The 21,298-nt window shown below is 45.0% G+C and overlaps 1 protein-coding gene across 1 annotated transcript in view; it reads left to right on the top strand.

Annotated features, from left to right (window-relative positions):
* LOC139755969 (uncharacterized) overlaps positions 1-20,835 on the top strand; it is an 85,818-nt gene extending 64,983 nt beyond the window's left edge. The window contains exon 2 of the mRNA XM_071674816.1: positions 20,327-20,835. Coding sequence (XP_071530917.1) covers positions 20,327-20,334 — 8 coding nt within the window. The 3' untranslated portion in view covers positions 20,335-20,835. The remainder of the gene's footprint in view (positions 1-20,326) is intronic.
* Positions 20,836-21,298: the final 463 nt, after the last annotated feature.

The raw sequence follows: 21,298 nt of genomic DNA, 5'->3' as shown, positions 1-21,298 counted from the left end.
AACTGTCTGGTCCACCAAATAGCCTTTTAAACTAGTGTAAACTGCCAGGATTCACTTGTCTCATTGGTTAGCTGACCACAGCCATCCACCACCAGCCTCGCCCTGCACCAGGTCCTGGTCTGGTTGTCTTCAGGTCGTCCATCTGGTCTACCTGGTGCACAGATCTGTAGCCTTCAGTCTCCCATGGTTGATTCCTGCTGGTAACACTGTCAAGTTTATTGTGGCGGCCAGGTTCATCCTGTAGCCTGTAGCGCAGATGGATTACAGAGGTTACAGGGGGTCTTCGTCAGACCCCAGGGGCCTGAATGATGATTACATAAATTGTTGCAAAATTGGCTCATTACGCAAGCTTCAATCAGTCTGAAGTTCAGTCCTCTTATTCAGGTACCATGTTGCTTGCTCTTGTATGTAACGGGTCACTCTGGTCTGTGTGTTCCTGTATGTGCGATGACCAGCCTTGTGAAGATTAACCCAGTTGTCGTCTTACATGAGTTTTACATAATCTGTCGGTCATATTATTCTCTGTCCATAGATTTGAACGAATGTGTGTGTGTGTGTGTGTGTGTGTGTGTGTGTGTGTGAGAGAGAGAGAGAGAGAGAGAGAGAGAGAGAGAGAGAGAGAGAGAGAGAGAGAGAGAGAGAGAGAGATATTACCTATCTGTGCTATACGGGGAGAGAGTTATACTTCCGGTGAGCCTGGTCTCTTGTGTATGGGTAATTACCTGTTTGTACTGTACGGGGAGGGAGTTTTACACTTCGTGGGGCCCATCTCTTAAACACTCTCTAGCGTCATACAACTTTATCATCTTCTGTATGGTAACATTTCCATGTTTGATTTGTATCATTCATCACCACTCTTGTATCAACCAGGTAGTTAGGTAGTTAGAAGGCAGCCAACAACCAGGGAGGTATACTACTGGCACTACCTGCCTGGATACTGGGATGGCTACTGAAGGCTTGGCCTTGAACTAGTATTTCAGTGACTGCCGAGCGTCACTCCATTGTCCCAGGCAGCTGTCTCATCTTTCTGCCTCACTCACACGTAACACGTAACTCACACACACACACACACACACACACACACACACACACATATGTTATATATATATATATATATATATATATATATATATATATATATATATATATATATATATATATATATTTTTTTTTGTCGCTGTCTCCCGCGTTTGCGAGGTAGCGCAAGGAAACAGACGAAAGAAATGGCCCAACCCACCCCCATACACATGTATATACATACGTCCACACACGCAAAATACATACCTACACAGCTTTCCATGGTTTACCCCAGACGCTTCACATGCCCTGATTCAATCCACTGACAGCACGTCAACCCCGGTATACCACATCGATCCAATTCACTCTATTCCTTGCCCTCCTTTCACCCTCCTGCATGTTCAGGCCCCGATCACACAAAATCTTTTTCACTCCATCTTTCCACCTCCAATTTGGTCTCCCTCTTCTCCTCGTTCCCTCCACCTCCGACACATATATCCTCTTGGTCAATCTTTCCTCACTCATTCTCTCCATGTGCCCAAACCATTTCAAAACACCCTCTTCTGCTCTCTCAACCACGCTCTTTTTATTTCCACACATCTCTCTTACCCTTACGTTACTTACTCGATCAAACCACCTCACACCACACATTGTCCTCAAACATCTCATTTCCAGCACATCCATCCTCCTGCGCACAACTCTATCCATAGCCCACGCCTCGCAACCATACAGCATTGTTGGAACCACTATTCCTTCAAACATACCCATTTTTGCTTTCCGAGATAATGTTCTCGACTTCCACACATTTTTCAAGGCTCCCAAAATTTTCGCCCCCTCCCCCACCCTATGATCCACTTCCGCTTCCATGGTTCCATCCCCTGCCAGATCCACTCCCAGATATCTAAAACGCTTTACTTCCTCCAGTTTTTCTCCATTCAAACTCACCTCCCAATTGACTTGACCCTCAACCCTACTGTACCTAATAACCTTGCTCTTATTCACATTTACTCTAACTTTCTTCTTTCCACATACTTTACCAAACTCAGTCACCAGCTTCTGCAGTTTCTCACATGAATCAGCCACCAGCGCTGTATCATCAGCGAACAACAACTGACTCACTTCCCAAGCTCTCTCATTCCCAACAGACTTCATACTTGCCCCTCTTTCCAAAACTCTTGCATTCACCTCCCTAACAACCCCATCCATAAACAAATTAAACAACCATGGAGACATCACACTGCCCTGTCGCAAACCTACATTCAATGAGAACCAATCACTTTCCTCTCTTCCTACACGTACACATGCCTTACATCCTCGAGAAAAACTTTTCACTGCTTCTAACAACTTGCCTCCCACACCATATATTCTTAATACCTTCTACAGAGCATCTCTATCAACTCTATCATATGCCTTCTCCAGATCCATAAATGCCACATACAGATCCATTTGCTTTTCTAAGTATTTCTCACATACATTCTTCAAAAGCAAACACCTGATCCACACATCCTCTACCACTCTGAAACCACACTGCTCTTCCCCAATCTGATGCTCTGTACATGCCTTCACCCTCTCAATCAATACCCTCCCATATGATTTACCAGGAATACTCAACAAACTTATACCTCTGTAATTTGAGCACTCACTCTTATCCCCTTTGCCTTTGTACAATGGCACTATGCACGCATTCCGCCAATCCTCAGGCACCTCACCATGAGTCATACATACATTAAATAACCTTACCAACCAGTCATAATACAGTCACCCCCTATTTTAATAAATTCCACTGCAATACCATCCAAACCTGCTGGCTTGCCGGCTTTCATCTTCCGCAAAGCTTTTACTACCTCTTCTCTGTTTACCAAATCATTTTCCCTAACCCTCTCACTTTGCACACCACCTCGAGCAAAACACCCTATATCTGCCACTCTATCATCAAACACATTCAACAAACCTTCAAAATACTCACTCCATCTCCTTCTCACATCACCGCTACTTGTTATCACCTCCCCATTTGCGCCCTTCACTGAAGTTCCCATTTGCTCCCTTGTCTTACGCATTTTATTTACCTCCTTCCAGAACATCTTTTTATTCTCCCTAAAATTTAATGATACTCTCTCACCCCAACTCTCATTTGCCCTCTTTTTCACCTCTTGCACCTTTCTCTTGACCTGCTGTCTCTTTCTTATATATATATATATATATATATATATATTTTTTTTTTTTTTTTTTTTTTTTTTTTTCTACTTTGTCGCTGTCTCCCGCGTTTGCGAGGTAGCGCAAGGAAACAGACGAAAGAAATGGCCCAACCCCCCCCCCCCCCATACACATGTAATATACATACGTCCACACACGCAAATATACATACCTACACAGCTTTCCATGGTTTACCCCAGACGCTTCACATGCCCTGATTCAATCCACTGACAGCACGTCAACCCCGGTATACCACATCGATCCAATTCACTCTATTCCTTGCCCTCCTTTCACCCTCCTGCATGTTCAGGCCCCGATCACACAAAATCTTTTTCACTCCATCTTTCCACCTCCAAATTGGTCTCCCACTTCTCCTCGTTCCCTCCACCTCCGACACATATATCCTCTTGGTCAATATTTCCTCACTCATTCTCTCCATGTGCCCAAACCATTTCAAAACACCCTCTCCTGCTCTCTCAACCACGCTCTTTTTATTTCCACACATCTCTCTTACCCTTACGTTACTTACTCGATCAAACCACCTCACACCACACATTGTCCTCTAACATCTCATTTCCAGCACATCCATCCTCCTGCGCACAACTCTATCCATAGCCCACGCCTCGCAACCATAGAACATTGTTGGAACCACTATTCCTTCAAACATACCCATTTTTGCTTTCCGAGATAATGTTCTCGACTTCCACACATTCTTCAAGGCTCCCAGAATTTTCGCCCCCTCCCCCACCCTATGATTCACTTCCGCTTCCATGATTCCATCCCCTGCCAGATCCACTCCCAGATATCTAAAACGCTTTACTTCCTCCAGTTTTTCTCCATTCAAACTCACCTCCCAATTGACTTGACCCTCAACCCTACTGTACCTAATAACCTTGCTCTTATTCACATTTACTCTTAACTTTCTTCTTTCACATACTTTACCAAACTCAGTCACCAGCTTCTGCAGTTTCTCACATGAATCAGCCACCAGCGCTGTATCATCAGCGAACAACAACTGACTCACTTCCCAAGCTCTCTCATTCCCAACAGACTTCATACTTGCCCCTCTTTCCAAAACTCTTGCATTCACCTCCCTAACAACCCCATCCATAAACAAATTAAACAACCATGGAGACATCACACTGCCCTGTCGCAAACCTACATTCAATGAGAACCAATCACTTTCCTCTCTTCCTACACGTACACATGCCTTACATCCTCGATAAAAACTTTTCACTGCTTCTAACAACTTGCCTCCCACACCATATATTCTTAATACCTTCTACAGAGCATCTCTATCAACTCTATCATATGCCTTCTCCAGATCCATAAATGCCACATACAGATCCATTTGCTTTTCTAAGTATTTCTCACATACATTCTTCAAAGCAAACACCTGATCCACACATCCTCTACCACTTCTGAAACCACACTGCTCTTCCCCAATCTGATGCTCTGTACATGCCTTCACCCTCTCAATCAATACCCTCCCATATGATTTACCAGGAATACTCAACAAACTTATACCTCTGTAATTTGAGCACTCACTCTTATCCCCTTTGCCTTTGTACAATGGCACTATGCACGCATTCCGCCAATCCTCAGGCACCTCACCATGAGTCATACATACATTAAATAACCTTACCAACCAGTCAATAATACAGTCACCCCCTATTTTAATAAATTCCACTGCAATACCATCCAAACCTGCTGGCTTGCCGGCTTTCATCTTCCGCAAAGCTTTTACTACCTCTTCTCTGTTTACCAAATCATTTTCCCTAACCCTCTCACTTTGCACACCACCTCGAGCAAAACACCCTATATCTGCCACTCTATCATCAAACACATTCAACAAACCTTCAAAATACTCACTCCATCTCCTTCTCACATCACCGCTACTTGTTATCACCTCCCCATTTGCGCCCTTCACTGAAGTTCCCATTTGCTCCCTTGTCTTACGCATTTTATTTACCTCCTTCCAGAACATCTTTTTATTCTCCCTAAAATTTAATGATACTCTCTCACCCCAACTCTCATTTGCCCTCTTTTTCACCTCTTGCACCTTTCTCTTGACCTGCTGTCTCTTTCTTATATATATATATATATATATATATATATATATATATATATATATATATATATATATTTTTTTTTTTTTTTTTTTTTATACTTTGTCGCTGTCTCCCGCGTTTGCGAGGTAGCGCAAGGAAACAGACGAAAGAAATGGCCCAACCCCCCCCCCCCCATACACATGTATATACATACGTCCACACACGCAAATATACATACCTACACAGCTTTCCATGGTTTACCCCAGACGCTTCACATGCCTTGATTCAATCCACTGACAGCACGTCAACCCCGGTATACCACATCGCTCCAATTCACTCTATTCCTTGCCCTCCTTTCACCCTCCTGCATGTTCAGGCCGCGATCACACAAAATCTTTTTCACTCCATCTTTCCACCTCCAATTTGGTCTCCCACTTCTCCTCGTTCCCTCCACCTCCGACACATATATCCTCTTGGTCAATCTTTCCTCACTCATTCTCTCCATGTGCCCAAACCACTTCAAAACACCCTCTTCTGCTCTCTCAACCACGCTCTTTTTATTTCCACACATCTCTCGTACCCTTACGTTACTCACTCGATCAAACCACCTCACACCACACATTGTCCTCAAACATCTCATTTCCAGCACATCCATCCTCCTGCGCACAACTCTATCCATACCCCAAGCCTCGCAACCATACAACATTGTTGGAACCACTATTCCTTCAAACATACCCATTTTTGCTTTCCGAGATAATGTTCTCGACTTCCACACATTCTTCAAGGCTCCCAGAATTTTCGCCCCCTCCCCCACCCTATGATCCACTTCCGCTTCCATGGTTCCATCCGCTGCCAGATCCACTCCCAGATATCTAAAACACTTCACTTCCTCCAGTTTTTCTCCATTCAAACTCACCTCCCAATTGACTTGACCCTCAACCCTACTGTACCTAATAACCTTGCTCTTATTCACATTTACTCTTAACTTTCTTCTTCCACACACTTTACCAAACTCAGTCACCAGCTTCTGCAGTTTCTCACATGAATCAGCCACCAGCGCTGTATCATCAGCGAACAACAACTGACTCACTTCCCAAGCTCTCTCATCCCCAACAGACTTCATACTTGCCCCTCTTTCCAAAACTCTTGCATTTACCCCCCTAACAACCCCATCCATAAACAAATTAAACAACCATGGAGACATCACACACCCCTGCCGCAAACCTACATTCACTGAGAACCAATCACTTTCCTCTCTTCCTACACGTACACATGCCTTACATCATATATATATATATATATATATATATATATATATATATATTTTTTTTTCATACGATTCGCCATTTCCCGCATTTGCGAGGTAGCGTTAAGAACAGAGGACTGGGCCTTAGAGGGAAAATCCTCACCTGGCCCCCTTCTCTGTTCCTTCTTTTGGAAAATTAAAAAAAAAAGACGAGAGGGGAGGATTTCCAGCCACCCGCTCTCTCCCCTTTTAGTCGCCTTCTACGACACGCAGGGAATATGTGGGAAGTATTCTTTTATCCCCTATCCCCAGGGATAATATATATATATATATATATATATATATATATATATATATATATATATATATATATATATATATATATATCTTGGCAGAATGAGTAGCCACGCTTGCCTTAAGCAGTAGACAGTGATGAGACATGGTGACCGTTGGCAGCTCAAGGGTGGGCCGTTTTGATAACTTTTTCTTTCCTTACACCTCGCAGCTTTGGGAATCTCTACCTTTTCATGTCTTTCCCAACAACAGTGACCTAACACATTGTAAGACAGTTTGCTTGTTTGTTTTTTCACTTCCTCCAAGATTCGTAAATACTTTCCCTTGTCCCTTATTTTTCATACCCCTTTCATCGACATCTCTGTATTTCAATTAAGGTCCGGCCTCAGTCTGGACTTTTGTCCGTGACTGGAGCCTCCATGACTGGAGCCTCCAACGTAAAAATAAGAAAACGGGTAAATGGCGCAGGAGACCCCAGGGTTGCTGCTGTGGTGTGGTGGCTGATCGGGAGGGAAGGTGGCCACTCTGCCATGACGTCATGGGGCAGGGGTGAGGCCACACCAGTCCTGCCTCATTACGTGGAGGGTTGCAGGCAGGGGAGGCAGCTGGTATTATCATAAGATACCAGTTCTCTGTGTCTTTATTGTTTTCTGTTTACATAAATTGCCATAATCAGGTATTACAGGTCAGTCCACCATTTTGTATCCCATTGTTTATGTTCATCTTTGAGCTCATTTACGTACTGATTATCGTCACAAGTTTATGCTGTTGGAGTAAGATGGTGTTTGTCTTCCCCCCAGGTACGTGAGGCGAGCGTGTGGTCGAGTTCTTACCGGAGGGTAAGGTGACTATAGTCTTTATCCTCTTACGTCTATGTCTTCACTATCAGCATGGATAGACGCCAGGCACAGGTGACCTTTGCCGCCAGACGTACAGGATCGGGTGGCCCTGCAGGGTAGTAGGTGACCTCGTGCGGGAGTAGCACCTGGTGCACGGGAAGGACGGATAACAGGTGACCTGATGGTGCATGAGGACAGGTGAGCCTGTGAGGGACAGGGCATGGGGATGGTTCTCTCCAGGCAGGACACAGGACATGCAGTCTTGTAGGATCGGGACGTGTATGTTTGTGAAGGCAGGAGTAGTACCTGAGGTGGGTAGCCTTGTAGGGGCAGGACATAGGACAAGTATGATGTAGGTGAGGCAGGACGTGGGCAAGGCGCTTTATAGGGTTATGTATCTGGGCAAGTGGCTCTACAGGAAGCAGGACATGAGAGAGGTAGCCTTATGGAAGGCTGGACCTGCGGGAGTTTAGCTTGGAAGGCAAAACGTGAGATAAGGACCATTGTGGAGACACAAGATGAACAGATTGGTGTATAAAGATCTATATATAGGAGAGATAGCTTAACCCGGAGCAAAATGTGGTGAGAATGACTTTGATAGTGACAGTAAATAGTCAAGGTAACTATTTACGGGTCACGACATGAAGCATGGTGCTTATATTGAGGCTATCCATGATGACGTTACTGAATCACAGGGAAGGTGTAGTAGTTATGTGGCTCTTTTAACACATGGTCATGTGAAATGGTATGAGGGCATCATGGATCAAGCGGGTTTTTAAAGAGTAAGACATAAGTGGTAGTGTTTTTACATGGTAGCATATGAAGGGGATAGATCATATGGCTTTCAACGAAGAGGAACATTAAGAAGACAGTTATATAGACCAGTCTTGGAAACACACCTGGCTTAGGATGTTGGAACCAGGTTGAAGTATGACGCGATGACCCGTGGTAGGTAATGCACAGGTAAATCCTGCAGCAGGTGTCTTCAAAGAGGGCGAGGTGTTAGGTTAGGTGACTTTGTAGGAGGGGTTGTAGGAGATGGGTCTGTAGGAGGCAGGACAGGGGTGAAGTTGCTTTGTAAGGGAGGAGGATTTAGGTCGTAGGGGGCAGGACACAGGTCATGTTGCCTTGTAGGAGAGCAGGATATGAATCCATCAGCATTTCAGAAGGTAAGACAATTATACTTCATTTTAAGGGCCGGGTTCGAAGCGTGAATAGTCGTAAATGCAGTTAGAAATACATCTCAGGCTCTATCATGAGCAGGATGTAATACATACACTACTGGGTCAGGCTGGTACACGCGATGAAAAAACAAAAGTATCTTCCTGGTTGGATTCGATGAGTTTCGAAATGATCATTGCGACTCGTGTTGTCTCGGTTGGTGAGCGTGGATGTGAGACAGATTTCCAAATGATTATGGTAGTCCCACTTTATAGTTATTTCCATCAAAATGTGAAACCAGTCGAACATTACTTGTGGCTAATGACTAGACGTGTCGTGAGCAGTCGAGTATTTTTTTTTTTTAAATCGTTCGACCGTGGTGTCATATTGTTTAACACAAAAAGTGGTAAGATACATATTGACCAAGTGTTCAGGAGGATGGCGGCTGGTGCGAGCCAGGGGCACTCGAACATGGCTGCCCTGTGGATGTGGCTGCTGGGCCCTTGTGATGCTGGAACACCTGTACACCACAGTATTATATTTTCTCATTCATTGTATCTTCGGTGGATACACACACACACAACACACACACACACACACACACACAGACACACCTCGTCCAACCCTCGATGAGGTAGGACGAGTGTCAGTGGTGCTCTTAGGCCTCCTACAGATCAACATTTCGACCTGATCTCTCTCTCTCTCTCTCTCTCTCTCTCTCTCTCTCTCTCTCTCTCTCTCTCTCTCTCTCTCTCGCTTGCTATCTAAGCTTGTGACTGCCTGAGAATTATCTCCTCATCTTGCTAAGTTTTGAGCTGCAGTCACTTCCGTGTAAACACCATGACACTGACATATTCCTCGGCCCTTCCACCGTTGTAGTAGTGACCCACTTGACCACTCGACTCAGTATCCTCGAGGGTCACCATAGTCACCTTGTACCAACCAGTGCTGTACTGATACAAGAATTGCTCTATTCGTACTACTGTGAATGTCGTAAGTAATCCCTGAACAAGTGTTCCAGTAAGTAAGCAGGTAGTTTAGTTTTCCCGTAGTTAATTGAATAACATGTACTGTGTTACTCTGACGAAACCAACGTAGAAATATTCGTCACTCAATCTTCACCATTAAACACATAATACATGTCAGTATAGTATTATTACTGCAGTTCAGCCAGTATGTAACTTTACACCACTTAATGTTCAACGAATCACCACTATATACTTAATGTGTGAATAAACGAATTTGCTCAATAAAACTTCCTGTACTGTGTAGGTAGACTTTGCTCCTGTGTTTATCCAGGTCGTAGAAGCATCCAGCCTCAACTTGATCTTAACTTCTTGTGGGATTAGTTAACTCATTATTTTTATGATCCCCCAACACCACCACCACCACCACCACCACCACCACCACCACCATCACCACCACACCAACCATCAACACCATCACCACCACACCACCATCACATCACCCACCACCACCCACATCACCACATCACCACACCATCACACATCACCACCACCACCACCACCACCATCACCACCACACCACCACCACCACCACCACACCACACCACCATCACCATAACCCACCATCACACCACCATCCACACCACCACCACCACATCACCACCACCATCACCCACCATCACCACCACACCATCACCACCACCCATCACCACCCCACACCCCACCACCATCCCACACCACCACCATCACCACACATCACCACCATCCCACCACCACACCACACCAACCACCCCCACACATCACACACCACCACCACCACCACCACCCCAACATCACCACACCACCACCACACCACCACCATCACCATCATCATCACACCACCACCACACCACCATCACACCACCACCATCACCATCACCCCCACCATCACCACCAACCACCACACACTCACACACCACCACACCATCACCACCACCACCACCACCACCACTCACCACATCCCCACCACCACCACCATCACCACCACCACCATCACCATACCACCACACCTCACCTCACCTCACACCATCACCACCACCACCCACCCCACACCACCACCACATCACCCATCACCCACCACCACCCACCATCACCACCACACCCCACCCACCACACCATCACCACCACCACCACCACACCAACCACCCCCACCACCATCACCACACCACCCCATCACCACCCTCACCACCCCACCACACACCCACCCCACCCCAACCACACCACCCCACCCACCATCCCACCACACCACACACCACCATCACCACCATCCACCACCACACCACCACACCACCACCACCACCACACCACCACCACACCACCCACACCACCACCACCACCACCACCACCACCACCACCACACCACCACCCACCACCACCACCAACCACACCACCCCATCACACCACCACCCCCACACCATCACACCACCATCACCACCACCACCATCACCATCACCACCATCACCACCACCACCACCACCACCATCACCACCATCACCATCACCACCACCACCACCATCACCACCATCATCACCACCACCACCACCACCACCACCACCATCACCACCACCACCACCACCATCACCACCACCACCACCACCACCATCACCACCACCATCACCACCACCACCATCACCACCATCACCACCACCACCACCACCACCACCACCACCACCACCACCATCACCACCATCATCACCACCACCACCATCACCACCATCACCACCACCACCACCACCATCACCACCACCACCACCATCACCACCATCATCACCACCACCACCACCATCACCACCACCACCACCATCACCACCATCATCACCACCACCACCATCACCACCACCACCACCATCACCATCATCACCACCACCACCACCATCACCACCATCACCACCATCATCACCACCATCATCACCACCACCACCATCACCACCACCATCACCACCATCACCACCATCATCACCACCACCATCACCACCATTATGTTGGTACTCAGCAAGGTATGTTTTACTGAATGGCTGCCTGAATTTGATAATTCTTTCTTTATTTTTTCATATATTTATTCATTTGAATACACTTGACAAGAAATGGCCCCCCACTAGACTTATTCTAGTTGGTAAAGTAGGTGGGAGAAGGATATATTTGTAGTGGATGAAGAAAATGTGCCAATGTAATGACACAGTAATAAAAGAACTGAATGAATAGAAGAATTAGTGAAGGTAGTAGACATGGTGAAGGCACTCAGAAAATACCGTAATGAGCTGGGTCGGGGAGGAGGACGTAGAAAACATTGAAACTGTCACACAAAGCGTAAGTAGGTTACTGAAGGGTCTTGATCCATGTGAGGCACGAGGTTGTGAGCCTCACCATATGTGATCAAGGAGTCGACACACACACACACACACACACACACACACACACACACACACACACACACACATGAGAGGCCGCTTGAAATGTTCAAAAGATGTTTGAGGAAGATTTTAATACCAAGGAAGTGAGAGCTGATGTCGTATCTGCTGTCAAGAAGGACCAACATGATGGTCGAAGCTACACACTAGTATCTCTGACGAACAATATTTTTTTTCTTGTTGTAAAATCGCTAGAAAAGATTACCAGACAGGAAATGGATGACAGCTTGCAAAAAAAAAAAAAAAAAAGTACCTCGTGTGAGAGGCGTAGTCCATGGGCCAGGCCCTGGACTTCGCCCGACTGGTACTTAACGATGGCTTCAAGGCTTTTCAACCAAACATTGCTGGACTTCTGTACTCTGCAGCTTTCTGGTTGAAACTGTCATTCCAGTATTTGACATCCTCGCTGGATATCTTGGATAGATGGCACATATGGTACGGAATAAGCTGAGACTTTCGCATTTTTCTTCAATTTATTTCACGTCAGAAGGCTTCTTGCTACTTGGTCATGTGTACTTCTGTATAGAAATTTCCATATTGACAAGTGAAGATGAATAACTATAGCTGGTAACTGTTAGTTTCTTGCTGTTTTGGGGGTATTGAGTGTTGTTTATTATATAAACCTGATAATTGATAAAGATAACAAAACATCATGCTACCAACATTCCATAAACTCCACAATCACATATTTTTGAGGTAAAAAAAAAAACCATGTGATAACTGAAACTAGAAAAAGATTGAATAGCTCAAGTTTTACACTCTGGCAGAGAGGGAGTTCTTCTGGGAAATACACATATGTAAATGAGAGACTTAGGTTGTGTTGTTGGGAAGTATATACTGATGGTTTACCAAGCGTAAACTTCGCACGTCTTCTAACCCCACAGCTCGCGCTAGGCCTAAGTGGTTGAGAGAAGGTGGTTGTTCAACCATGCTGTTGGTGACCGCGGCCCGTAGGTCTACGTAACCACCACAGATGGATAACCAGGTACACCTTGTAATGACAGCATTCTTTAGTTTCTCCGTCGTGTATGCCACAGTGCAGCTGATGGCTGCAGGCGACGTGCTGCATAGCGTTGCGCTCGGGATGTTCCAGGTGTCTTCTCTCTCTTTGACTGTAGTGGTAATATTTCGATAATGCCTTTGGCTATGGTACACACACACACACACACACACACACACACACACACACACACACACACACACATGCACATACATAGCGTTAATGAAATGGCTTTGATGAGAGCATTTGGTTGCGAATACCGTCTCTGCTCCCATAAACAAAAGAAAATATTTTGCAAAGTCTTCCATGGCGGTCGTGCCGCTGAGATTTTAATTTGGAGTGTGGGTAGGGGACTAACCCTTCCAGGAGTTTCCTGGTGAAAATGATGATACACTTCTCCCATCTACGCTCCAGACAGTATTGCCTGACTTTTTTTTAGTCAGTCATGGTAGTTCAGTTCCTTTACCACGTCAACACGGGCTGTGAAAGATTTTTGAACACATCCAAACTTTGCATTGTAGCCTGCCTTATAAGGTGATTTTTAGCACACAGGAGCAGCCTATTAAGAGTATTAGTGCCCTGAACAACGACGTGTCTTGAAAGTCAGCAAGATCCATCTCGCCAACTTTTTGGAGGAGGCAACTGTTGTCATATTGTGTTGCTGAAGGTAAGGTCGTTAGACATTTTTTTTATTACCTCGAGGTCCTTCACATTGTTGATTCGTGGGATGAAGATGTATGTGTCCGTCCAATATTCTGTAATGTTCTTGATTCCCTCATCCTCACCACATCGCAGGAGTTGGAACTTATCTCTATTGAAAAGCATCTTGTGTTCTACAGTCTAGTAGATGACTGTGATATTTTCTGTTTATAGTCTCCCAATGTCTTCTGCAGGCGAGATTTTCATGCTTGTTCCAGTCTTGTCTGTGAAAGACGATATGAAGGTGTGACTCGTGTTTGCGTCAGAGTCAGATATAAAGAGAAGAAGCAGATAAGATTGCAAGCACTCTCCTGGGGGACTCAGCTTGTCACCTTGCAGACACTGGAAATCTGATTTATAACAGCGTATTGTGATTTTTTCTGTTAAGAAATTGTATTTCCACCTTCCAGTTTTACCGGTTATTCTCATATTTACGCATTGTAATGTATTGTGACACCGTAGCAGCAGTTCTCAAATGCTTTCGCAAAGTCTGTGTGTATCACTTCAGTGTTGGTTTAGTTCAGCAGTGCCTCAACAATCTTATTATAGTGGTCGAGCTAGTGGGAAAGACAGGTTCATCCCGTCATGAAACCATGATGACCTGGGTTATGTAGATAGTTTGATCCCATAAAGGTGGTCAGTAGATATCTTAGGACCGTCTTAAAGAGCTTGATAACGTGCGATGATCAGTGTTGTGTTGGTGGGTAGTTTACTGCTTTGCCTCCTCCTGTGTAGAGTAGGGCGACTTAGGTCAGTGTCAGACTCTCCGGGATGATGCCAGAATCCAAACTTCTCGTCCAGTGGATATTAAGTCCTCGTGTATGAAGTATTTTTCCATTTTCTTGTTGTACAGACAGAGTTCCAGGAGTCTGGTCTTGGGGCAGAGTGCAGGAGCATGTTCTCAGTGGGCCTCTACAAATCCTGTGGCGAGTTGGTGTGATCTGTCGTGTGTTACATAGGAGAATCACTCACTATGAAGAAGTCGTTTCGTTCATTTATTATTATTATTATTATTATTATTATTATTATTATTATTATTATTATCATTATTAATATTATTATTATTATTATTATTATTATTATTATTATTATTATTATTATTATTATTGTTTCAGGCTTCTTCCTGAACAACAGTTAATTTTTTTTCTATCTGACTCTTTTCCTGGTAATCATCTGGTTCTCGATATACGTTTTGTATGTGAGGAAAAGTATTTTTGTTTATTTCACTGATGGTGTTTTCCTCATTCTTCTCATGTGTCTCGTATGACATATATGCCTACGGTCTACGTTCACCAGTATGTTTTGACAGATTTACCTGGACGAGTTGGGTGAGCTGTTTAGAAGGTCTTCACTTTGGTTTCGCTTCTTATATAGGAATCGTCTGTTTCGTTCTACTTTACAAGTCATATACGTTCTTTCCACTTGTGTATATTTGCTTCATGTTTGGAATGCTGCTTTTGTGGTCTAGCGTTAAACATACTCCTGTGGTGATTTGTTGCTCACTAAGGTTTCCCATGTTGTAGCAGACATCTCGTTGATTGCATCTTCCCAATCAGTGTTTACTATCATAACTGATGTTGGTATATTCACATCTTGGTTGCGTGTGTTTTGCTCGGCGGTTTAGCATCCTTATATATTTTTATTTAACATAGGTTGTGATCACAGTACAGCCTGTTTGACGTAGTGACGTCACTTACTATGTCTATATGATTCGTAAACATTAAGTCCAATGTCTTATGTCATGTTGGTTGTTTATGTTGTTCGCTGGCTGAGGGAAAAGTTGTCGCTGTCTAAATTGTTCTCTTTGTTTGTACTTATTCATCGGCGCTGCTTCGTGCCTGATTCCAACTCAGATGTGGTTCGTTGAAAACCTGTAAGAAGATTATATTTTGGACTGGGTTTCCACGGAAGTCACGAAAGGTCTCTGTTTTTCTTATTCATTCTTTAGATTCATTTGGGTTTCCGTTTGGTGGCTTATAGATCAGTGTAATAACCAGGTTTAGGTTTTCATCCTTGACGGCAAGCAATTCTGCCCCAGCAGTCGAAGACTTAAGAGGCTCAGTTATTAAAAACAGTATGATCCAACCCCGTGACACGTTCTTCCAGTGCTGTCACATATGTATAGGTTGTGGTGTGAGATCCAAACCTAAGTGTTCATATGATATTTGAAGTGCTTTTCTATGAAGGCTACAAATACTTCGTTTGACTGGTTCAGCAAGCCACTTCAGAAGGGGATTGTGTTTGTCTTATGTCATCTAAGTCTGTTAATGTTGGCGGTTGTGACGGATGTTACACGTCATACTTTATGGTTGTTTTGAAGGGAGAACATGCCATGCTCTGGTGAGCCAGGTAGAAGGTTTTCAGTCCTTATATCATTCCGTACCTCTCTGTAGCAGTTCCCACCTGTCTCTGCTTGACGCTGTGTCTGTCTTGAGTATAGTGTGTGTTATGATCGTCTCGAGGTATATACCTTGTTGCCCCTGCCACATGGCGACGCTTGCAGGCGTCGCCTTACATCTTTGGATCATTTGCACATCCCTGGGTGGAAATATTGGCTTATCACCCTTAGAGCTTTATATGCCCTTCTCGAGCAGGTTAAGATATTTTGTGGGGTTGCGAAATCTGCATTTTTCCAATACGAGGCACCAGCCTTGCCACACATGCAAAATGCCTTCACGTTTTACCTACAGACTTTGCACATTAAGTGATCTCCATGTATCTATACTGTTTCCCTCCTGCCCGTCTCTCTCCGTGCTGCCCCAAAGCTAACCTTGTGATGGCTTCCTGGACCCCCACTTCCCAAGTCTTTTATCATAATACTCTCTCCCTCTCCTTCCACACCCGAGTCAATCTCTCTCTCTCTCTCTCTCTCTCTCTCTCTCTCTCTCTCTCTCTCTCTCTCTCTCTCTCTCTCTCTCTCTCTCTCTCTCTCTCTCTCTCTCTCTCTCTCTCTCAGGATTGCGACTGCCTGAGAATCACGAAGTAAAATACAAGATACTCCCTAAGATTGGGTAGTCCCAGTGGTTTCCCTGATGAGGACCTGACACTTACCCGGCTTACTGGACCAGCTGCCCTGCGGGGTTGACTCCCAGAGCTCCCGTATATTGGACACTTACGCTCGGACACTTACGCTCGGAAACTTGCGCCCCTGGACTTTATCAACATTAGACTTCATTTTTTCATCTGTGTGGTGATGGGCTAGACCCCTGGTGATGGGCCAGGCCCCGGATCAACATGGTTTATGAATCAGCAGCTGGGGCAGCGCCCTGGTCACCTGGGCCTGGCGCCTGAGTGTGTAGATGCAGCGTGTGTGATCCCTCGTCAGTGTGCCGTCTATGTTCCTCCTTAGATCTGATCCGTCGCCATTGTACCCACATGTACTATAACCAGGTTACACCATAGCTGCCGTACCGTGAATGTTTGTAAGTGATCTGACCCAACGGTACTGTACCTTGGTGCACCGTGGACCGTCTTCATGTGTACCCTAATTATTTCGGAGTGAATTGTTCCATTATCAGTGTACGAGATGTACGTTTGGTGTACTTTATAACTTTCACCAGTGTCCTGGCTTCGACGAAGGTAAACCCAGAGGGAAGGTTAAGAGCAAGGATTGCCTCAGTGAAATGGTGCTTTGAGAGGTGCTGTGACGAAGATGTGGGTGGCGTTCCAGTCAGTCAGCATCTTTAAGGTGAAAGAGAACAAAGAACAAGTACAGCAGGGTAAGAGAGGAACAACGAGGAAACTAATATGAACTTTGTGAACAAGGCAGCAGATAATCCACGTCTTTCCCATAGATTCATCCGTTAGGGAACAGTATATGAGGCTAAGTGAACCAGAGGGAAGATTTGTTGAGTATTATGTGTACGATATGGCAAGAACTGAAGTACAAATTCTAGAGTGTTTACACAGTGGAGGACAGTAGATCCCCAGTGAGATGGAGTGGGGGAGGCGATCTCACGAACCTTTGATGTACCTAGAAAAAACAATGACAAAATGTTAAGGAATCTTCACCCATACAAGGTTATGATCATGATGATACCTCACCATACTTGCTGAAGACGTGGGCAAACACACTTGATAAACCACTTTTAAACTGGAGTGAGACAAGGTGCCATGGGAATGGAAAAGGGCAAACGTTATACCTATCTGTGTGAAAGAGAACTGGGAAAAGGTGTTGAACTACAAACTGTTCCTCCTGACTCGTATGGTCTGTAAGGTACTAGAAAAGATAATCAGAAAGCAAACTGATGACTTTCTGCTGAGAGAAAGTGAGTGAGTGACAACACTGTCTCAGGGAAAGAAGGTCACGTGTGACGAACCTTTTAAAGTGTGTCTACGAAAGAGTCAGCTCAGTATTGAATTAAACACAAGGCTGTCTGGGCTGCCAAACAGCATTTGACACTATACCGCGTAGGAGGCTGATTAAGAGGCAGGATCACCAGACACGTATAAAGAGACAAGATTATTTTGGTGGAAGGGAGTAAAAGGAACATGTTAGAGGAGCCTTTTCGAAATGGGTTCAAGTTGGCAGTGGAGTGCCGCAGGATTCTTTTTGGGACCATTAACTCTCCTTGATTTATGTACATGATCTTCCAGATGGTATGGATTCCTACCTCGCGATCTTTGCAGATTATGCCAAGATCATGAGGGTGTGAAGTGTGAGGAGGATTGAATCAACTTACTAGGGAACGTAGACAGACTCCTAATTTGGTCTGATACATACTTGATGAAATTCATTCAAAGCAAAATGTAAAGTGATGAGGGTGAGTCTTAGCCAAGGAAAGCCTTGATATGAATATTGCCCAGCGGGAAATATGTTGCAGGAGACCTGGGAGCCGACATCATCCCTGGCCTATCACCAGAGTCCCACATTAAGAAGTTAGTTAAGATGACCAACTGTCTGCTGACAAGTATTAGAACTACATTCAAGTTGAAGGATGAGGAAATATTTAGTAAGTTCTTCATATCCTACGTAATGCTTCTTTAGTTAGGTCACCGCACCTGAAGAAGCTCAAAGATCTGAGAGAGAAGGTTCACAAGAGGGCAACAATGATAGTACCAGAATTAAGGGAGGTGAGTTACAGGGAAAGACTAGAGGTGTCAGATTTACGCATTATGGAAGAGAGAGGAGTAAGGGGTGACCAGATCACTACCTTTAAGTTTGTAAACCTGATATATATAGAGCAACCACAGGACTTATCATGAAATTAAATAAGCAAGTTGTTAAAAAGATGTAAAGAAATACCTCTTTCGAATACTTGTGATGAATGATGAGAATAGACTGAATTAGAAAATGATATATATTGCCAGACGTTATATAATGTTGTGTGATGGTAAAGATGTCTCAAGAGATGAGACCCCACGAGGGTAAGACTCCCTCCCTGTACAGTACTAGTAAGTGATTCCACACACACACACACACACACACACACACACACACACACACACACACACACATGCACACACCAGTTTACGCCATGTGTTTGTTTATCTGTGTTTGGTTATGGATGTTTACAGATATATGTATGTGTGTGTGTCCGTGTATATGTCATTGTGTTGTGAATCATGTTAATAACGTAACGAAGTGTGTCAAACATATTGGTGCCAGCCAACTATGGAACGCGTTTGTTGTTCTCCCTGACCCCTGACCTCACACTGATATTGGTCATGTTGACCCTAACACTACTCCTGCTCGCTGTCCCTGACCCCTGACCCCGCTCTAACGCTCTCTGTGCTGACCCTCACACTACCCAGCTTACCTTGCTTGTCCCCTTACCTTCTCTCTAACACTAGCTTTGTTGACCTCACACTACCCCAACATACCTTCTTGACCCCTGACCCATCTGCTGATACTGGCTTTGTTGACCCTCACCTTGTATCGGCTTATAAACATGCATTAAACGCTTGTAGTGACGTAAGCCACAACCCCCTCTCCAGTGACCTCACTACAAGCCTGGCTTAAGGTCTTTTATAGCGACCTGACGCCACACCTGGTTACTGTAATGGTCTAACGAACCAAGTGACACTAACCTCACATTTACCTCTGACTGACCCCAGCCAGAAGGCAGAGGCGGCCACCCTAGTTAGACCTTAACGAAAGATGGCTTACTTCCTCCTCTTGTCTTCCACCGGCGAACACTCGTGCATGACTGCCAAGCGGTCATCATCATCATGCACTGGGACCACCATCGATCTCTCATTACCACTCACGGCTTGGCTGACTCACTGCCTCATAAACACCCAGGGATAACTAAAGACGGTCTCTCAAGTAGTGTGTTTACCTCAGACCACAAGCGCGCCGCTCTGGTGCCTGAATTCTTAGCTATGTGACTCCAGACTCCAGGAAGCCTTGGGGCTAATACACCGTCAGTAGCAGCATACCATGTGACTCCTGAATTTTCACTCTTTTGGCAGGGCTCTGAGGTGCCTCATTTTCCGCGACCCCTTGAGCAGGACTTGCCTGGGACATTGCCACCATCCGTCTCGAGGAGCAGCTTGAACTACGGGGACCTACAGCCGCGCTCTCGCGGCCTCCTCCAGCACGAGGCATAAACGGTGACCGGCCGCTAACTCAGGACTGCAGCACACACCGCCCCTACCTCCTGCAGAAACTCCACAAGACCCAGCAGACGCGCACCTCTCCCACACAGCACCTCCTCTCCTCCTCACCTCCAGCACAGCACCATGGGCATCTCACAGACATCATTTCACTATACCTTCCCTGACCTTACATTCGTCCCATAATCCTACTTGTTCAACGTGTGAAACTATGCACAGCGAACACTTGATTAGGAATGTGATATATTCAAAGCTACTTTGTAGTGTCTGTTATGGAATTATTTGATTGTAATTGCATATTACATAATCAGACGACTACATTGTAATGTTATCATCTAAGAAGTTCAAATAAATATTGATATTTACTTGTCGATTTATTTATTAACAAATCTTTGATAAAGAAAATGTATGAATTATTTCCTTTAAAGATGAAGATGATATTTTATGGCGTCTCTCTTTCATGGTGAATCACTTTCTTGCTCTGTCTGTGTCCAAGTGATGTAGATTCCTGCCTAGTTATGAATGTATGAATGAAAAGATCCAGTGTGATTGAGCTGACTCTCCAGCTGGTAAAGCCGCTCTTTTTGGAGTCATATTTTCCTCATGTTCAGCTGTGGATGATTGTGGGTTTAAGCCTCCGTCCCATCTCCTCCCACTGAATCTACTCCTGTGTCTTCCTCGCTCACGTCTTCCGAGTAGTTTCTCAGCTCCACATGGGTAAGACGTATGTCCCAGAGCCATTCCTCCTCAGTTCATAAAGGTAGGTGTCTCTGAACAAGCTCCGATCCTTACTCGCCCATTTCGCTTTTGTCTAAAAACCCAGACTTT

Source organism: Panulirus ornatus, chromosome 20 (genome assembly GCF_036320965.1).
Source record: "Panulirus ornatus isolate Po-2019 chromosome 20, ASM3632096v1, whole genome shotgun sequence".
In the NCBI taxonomy this organism is placed as follows: Eukaryota; Metazoa; Arthropoda; class Malacostraca; order Decapoda; family Palinuridae; genus Panulirus; species Panulirus ornatus.
The sequence above is the reverse complement of the archived record's forward strand: the minus strand, read 5'-3'. Positions and strand labels throughout refer to the sequence as shown.